At 53.2% G+C, this 3,950-nt stretch overlaps 1 protein-coding gene across 1 annotated transcript in view; it reads left to right on the top strand.

The window, feature by feature from the left end:
• Window positions 1-3,542, top strand: part of LOC101833734 (H-2 class II histocompatibility antigen, I-E beta chain-like) — a 7,641-nt gene extending 4,099 nt beyond the window's left edge. Inside the window, exons 3-6 of the mRNA XM_040732247.1 lie at window positions 1,432-1,713; window positions 2,332-2,442; window positions 2,820-2,843; window positions 3,114-3,542. Coding sequence (XP_040588181.1) covers window positions 1,432-1,713; window positions 2,332-2,442; window positions 2,820-2,843; window positions 3,114-3,130 — 434 coding nt within the window. The 3' untranslated portion in view covers window positions 3,131-3,542. The remainder of the gene's footprint in view (window positions 1-1,431; window positions 1,714-2,331; window positions 2,443-2,819; window positions 2,844-3,113) is intronic.
• Window positions 3,543-3,950: the final 408 nt, after the last annotated feature.

Raw genomic sequence — 3,950 nt, 5'->3', positions numbered from 1 at the left:
GAGAGTCCGCGGAGGGGGAGGAGGGTAACCTGTGAACAGAAGATTCCAGAAAGAACGGGACCTGCTGCAGGGCTAGGCCTTCAGTGATGTGGGGAGGTTGCAATGTTGCAGATCCATCACCAAGTTATACTTAAGCTTGGCGTACCATTAGTCCACTTAATAGCCACTCTTTGCCCTCTGTCTCTGACTTGACACTGTGGACCACTGAGAGAAACCTTTTGGGATGTGTAGAATTTTCAGACAGTTTCTCCCCACAAAAGCCAAGACTGTCATCAGGGAGCACCTGAGTTCCATGGTCACAGCGCCCACCTCATACATCCACAATGCCCTTGAAAACTGTTTACTCATCAAGCCCCGTGTTCTGTTACCATGGACACATCACGGGGCACTCTCCATATGGTAACATGGAATTTGGAGTCGTCTGACTCTGTGTTCCTGGGCCACGGTCACACACACTTGGCTCTAGAATGAACTGTCCCTTGTCCCCTCCGAGGTGGCACCGGTGTCATATACTGAAGATCACAAGGTACCTCTGGTTTTTCCCAGTCTCCTCTGGGTCTAAATCCCCCACTGCTGTCCGTGTCCTCATTCACATATGTTTACGTTTCTGGATGAAGTACACTTGTCCTGTAATTCACCATTTCCTAATTTAATACGCTAACATTGCAATCTAGATGAAGCTGACTGTGTTTGCATGTCCCATGATCTTTCTCTGTGTCACTGTGATGGTGTGAGCCTCAGGTCCCCTCCGTACACTAATTGTAAGGGAGGGAGATGGACAATGATAAGCCGTATGAATGTCTGCTACACAGTGTTGTCAGGACAAAAATAATCAGAAAAACGGCCCTGCTTCTTTAGTGCTAATAGGATTCTCCTCCTGTACCACCATCGGGAGCTCGTCCCCCGCTCTGCACGGGTCAGGGTGCAGACACCAGCACAGCCCACAATTCCCGCAGCTCACACTGTCAGGCCCCTGCTGAGGTGCCTGTGAATCCCTGTGTAACAGACACTAAGAGAACATTGTCCTGAGATACAGCAAAGTTGATTTATGTGGAGTTTGGCAAAAACAGCTGAGAATGGAGTTCTCGCTAAGTCTCCCTGCCCCTCACACACAGAACTGTCACCATCTACAGACAAGAAGAGACGGAATCAGGGACACCCGCGTGTAATTCAGCTGTTGGGGAAAATTCCACAGCTGGGATGAGCCTTTATCTCACCGCCAGGACGTTCACCTCCAGCCGGTGATTCCTCCAGGGTGTGCAGCTGACAGCTGCGGTGTGAAAACAGAACCAGAGTCCTGGGACAGCTGTGTTAGAATCTCAGTTTCCCCCATGGATTTCAGCCTGGGTGGACGGAGGCAGACAGACAGACAGACATCCTGGGAGGACAGCCCCGCCCTCATGACTTACTCTCACCCCCTTTCTACTCTAGTTGAGCCCCGGGTGACCGTGTACCCGACAAAGACACAGCCTCAGGAGCACCACAACCTCCTGGTCTGCTCTGTGAGCAGCTTCTACCCCGGCCACATTGAAGTCAGATGGTTCCGGAATGGCCAGGAGGAGAAGGCTGGGGTCGTGTCCACGGGCCTGATCCGGAATGGAGACTGGACCTTCCAGATCCTGGTGATGCTGGAGACGGTTCCTCAGAGTGGAGAGGTTTACACCTGCCAGGTGGAGCATCCCAGCCTGAGCAGCCCTGACACAGTGGAGTGGAGTGAGTGGGAATCCCCTGTCCATTGGAGTCCCCGCCCACCAGGGAGGGGCGTGGCTTACCCCGCCTATCAGCTCTCTCGGCCCACAAACTGTTTGCACTGGTCTGTGCTGACCCCTCCTTCAGCATGGCTCACAGGGTAGGTGTGTGATCTACAGCACCTTGGCCCCCTGGGAAGCAGTTTTGCCAACACACACTCTTCTGAGCCTTCCAGTGACACCACAGCCCAGGGACCTGCTTGTCCCTGGCTGCAGCCTCTGCCTCTGGCTGCGCTGTGTTTCTGCTGCTGCTCATGGAGATGATGGACAAGGAGCAGCATGGGGTCATGGCTGACCTCAGGGGCGTCCAGTCTCAGCTCTGCCTGTGCTTAGCTCTGTCACCCTAGGACGGTGCAGCCTCAGAGCTCAGAGGCTTCCTGTCAGCTCAGCTCAGGGCGGCCATGTAAAGTCTCTTCATGCTGTGACCCTCTTGCTGTTTGATTTCTTTCCAACATCAGCAGGGTGTTCAATTCCTGCTCTTCTAGAAGAGGCTTCTTCCCCAGTCTCTAAGCTCTGAGTCTCAAGGTCCCAAGGGGAAAAGAAAATTTGTGTGAAAACCTCTAGCCCTGGCTTCATTTCTCAGGGGCACAGTCCACATCTGCACAGAACAAGATGCTCAGTGGAATCGGGGGCTTCGTGCTGGGTCCGCTCTTCTTCATGCTGGGGCTGTTCATCTACTTCAGGAACCAGCAAGGTAAGGAGCCTGGTGTTGGCTGAGACCCCATAGCATTTCAGGGAAGAGCCATGCTTTGTTCTTGGGATGTCACCGGGTGTGACCTCAGGTTTCAATCAACTCTGTACCCAACAGTCTGGGTTACTGGATTGAACCCCAGGGAAAGCTAAGGCGATTCTGACTTGAGACCTGGGAACAGAGGAAGAGAGAAGGACAGGCACTGGGCCGTGTGCCTGAGGCTTCCTGAGCCGTCTCTCTGTCCTCAGTCTGCTCTGTCCTGACTGCTGTGGGCTGTGGTGCCAGAGGAATCTCAGGTGTCAGCTCAGAGTCTGGGGACATGTGTCTGGGGACAGATCTCCCTCCATGCACTTAAGTGTCTACTTTATTCTCTCTTCTAGGACAGTCTGGGCTTCAGCCGACAGGTACAGATCTGCTTTCCCTACAATGTGGGGCTGGGTTGATGGGCACCAGACACAAACACCAGGGAAGGCATAGACCCCAGGGCCTGGCACAGCGGTTTGCACTGAGCCGTGTTCCCTGGGCTTACAGAAGGCCTGTGCACTGCAGCAGCCTTGACTTGGGGCGTGAGACATTCTCTGTGCTCACTTCCATGAGTCAGGAGAGGCCTGAGGGGGTGAGAGAAGCCACTGCAGAGTGAGGTCTGGAAACACCTCTGTCCCTGTGCTCTGCAGGACTCCTGACTGACTGAGGTGACAAGGCTGAAGGAAGGAGCTTCCCATCTCCATGGCTTGAAATTGTGTCCAGTCTGTCTTGACCTCCTCCATTGGCAGTGCTCCTCTAGGACCTGGCTCCTCCTGGCTCTGGATTCTGTAGACTTGTGTTCCCTGTTCAGCCCCTGGCCCCAGCCTGGTATCTCCCTTCGGACAGAAGCTCCCCTCCCTGCACCTGCCCTTTGTCTGGTGTGCCTGAGCCCATCTGCTGCCACAATGCCTGCTGTCTTGGATGGTTTTGTGTCAACCTGACACAAGCTAAGTCATCAGAGGAGGGAATTTCCATCGAGATATTGCCTCCATAAGACTGAGCTACAGGCAATCCTGCAGGGCATTTTCTTAATTAGTGATTGATACTTGAAGTTGCATGGTGCCTTCCCTGGGCTGGTGGTCCTGGGCTCTATAAGAAAGCAGGCCGAGAAAGCCATGAGGAGTGAGCCAATGAGCAGCTCCCTCCATGGCCTCTGCATCAGCTCCTGCTGTCTGGTTTCTGCCCTGCGTGAGTTCCTGTCCTGACTTCCTTCAATAATGGGCTGTGTGGTAGCGTGAAGGTAATCAATCCCCGCAAGCTCATAGGTGATGGGGGACATCCTTCTGTGTATATGTTGATAAATAAAGCACTGTTGGCCAATAGGGAAGCAAGATAGGTGGGACTAGGATTCAAGGAGAATTCTGGGAAATGTAGTCAAGAGTGGGGAGTCGCAATGTGATCACGGGAAAAGAGGACACATGAGGCTGCGTCCCTGCAAGGATAAGTCCTTATAAAAATATATATTAGCAATTACGGATTATTAGTTA

The sequence above is a fragment of the Mesocricetus auratus genome, unplaced genomic scaffold, assembly GCF_017639785.1.
Source record: "Mesocricetus auratus isolate SY011 unplaced genomic scaffold, BCM_Maur_2.0 Super-Scaffold_100027, whole genome shotgun sequence".
NCBI classification, from domain to species: domain Eukaryota; kingdom Metazoa; phylum Chordata; class Mammalia; order Rodentia; family Cricetidae; genus Mesocricetus; species Mesocricetus auratus.
This window is presented reverse-complemented; position numbering and strand designations above follow the sequence as displayed.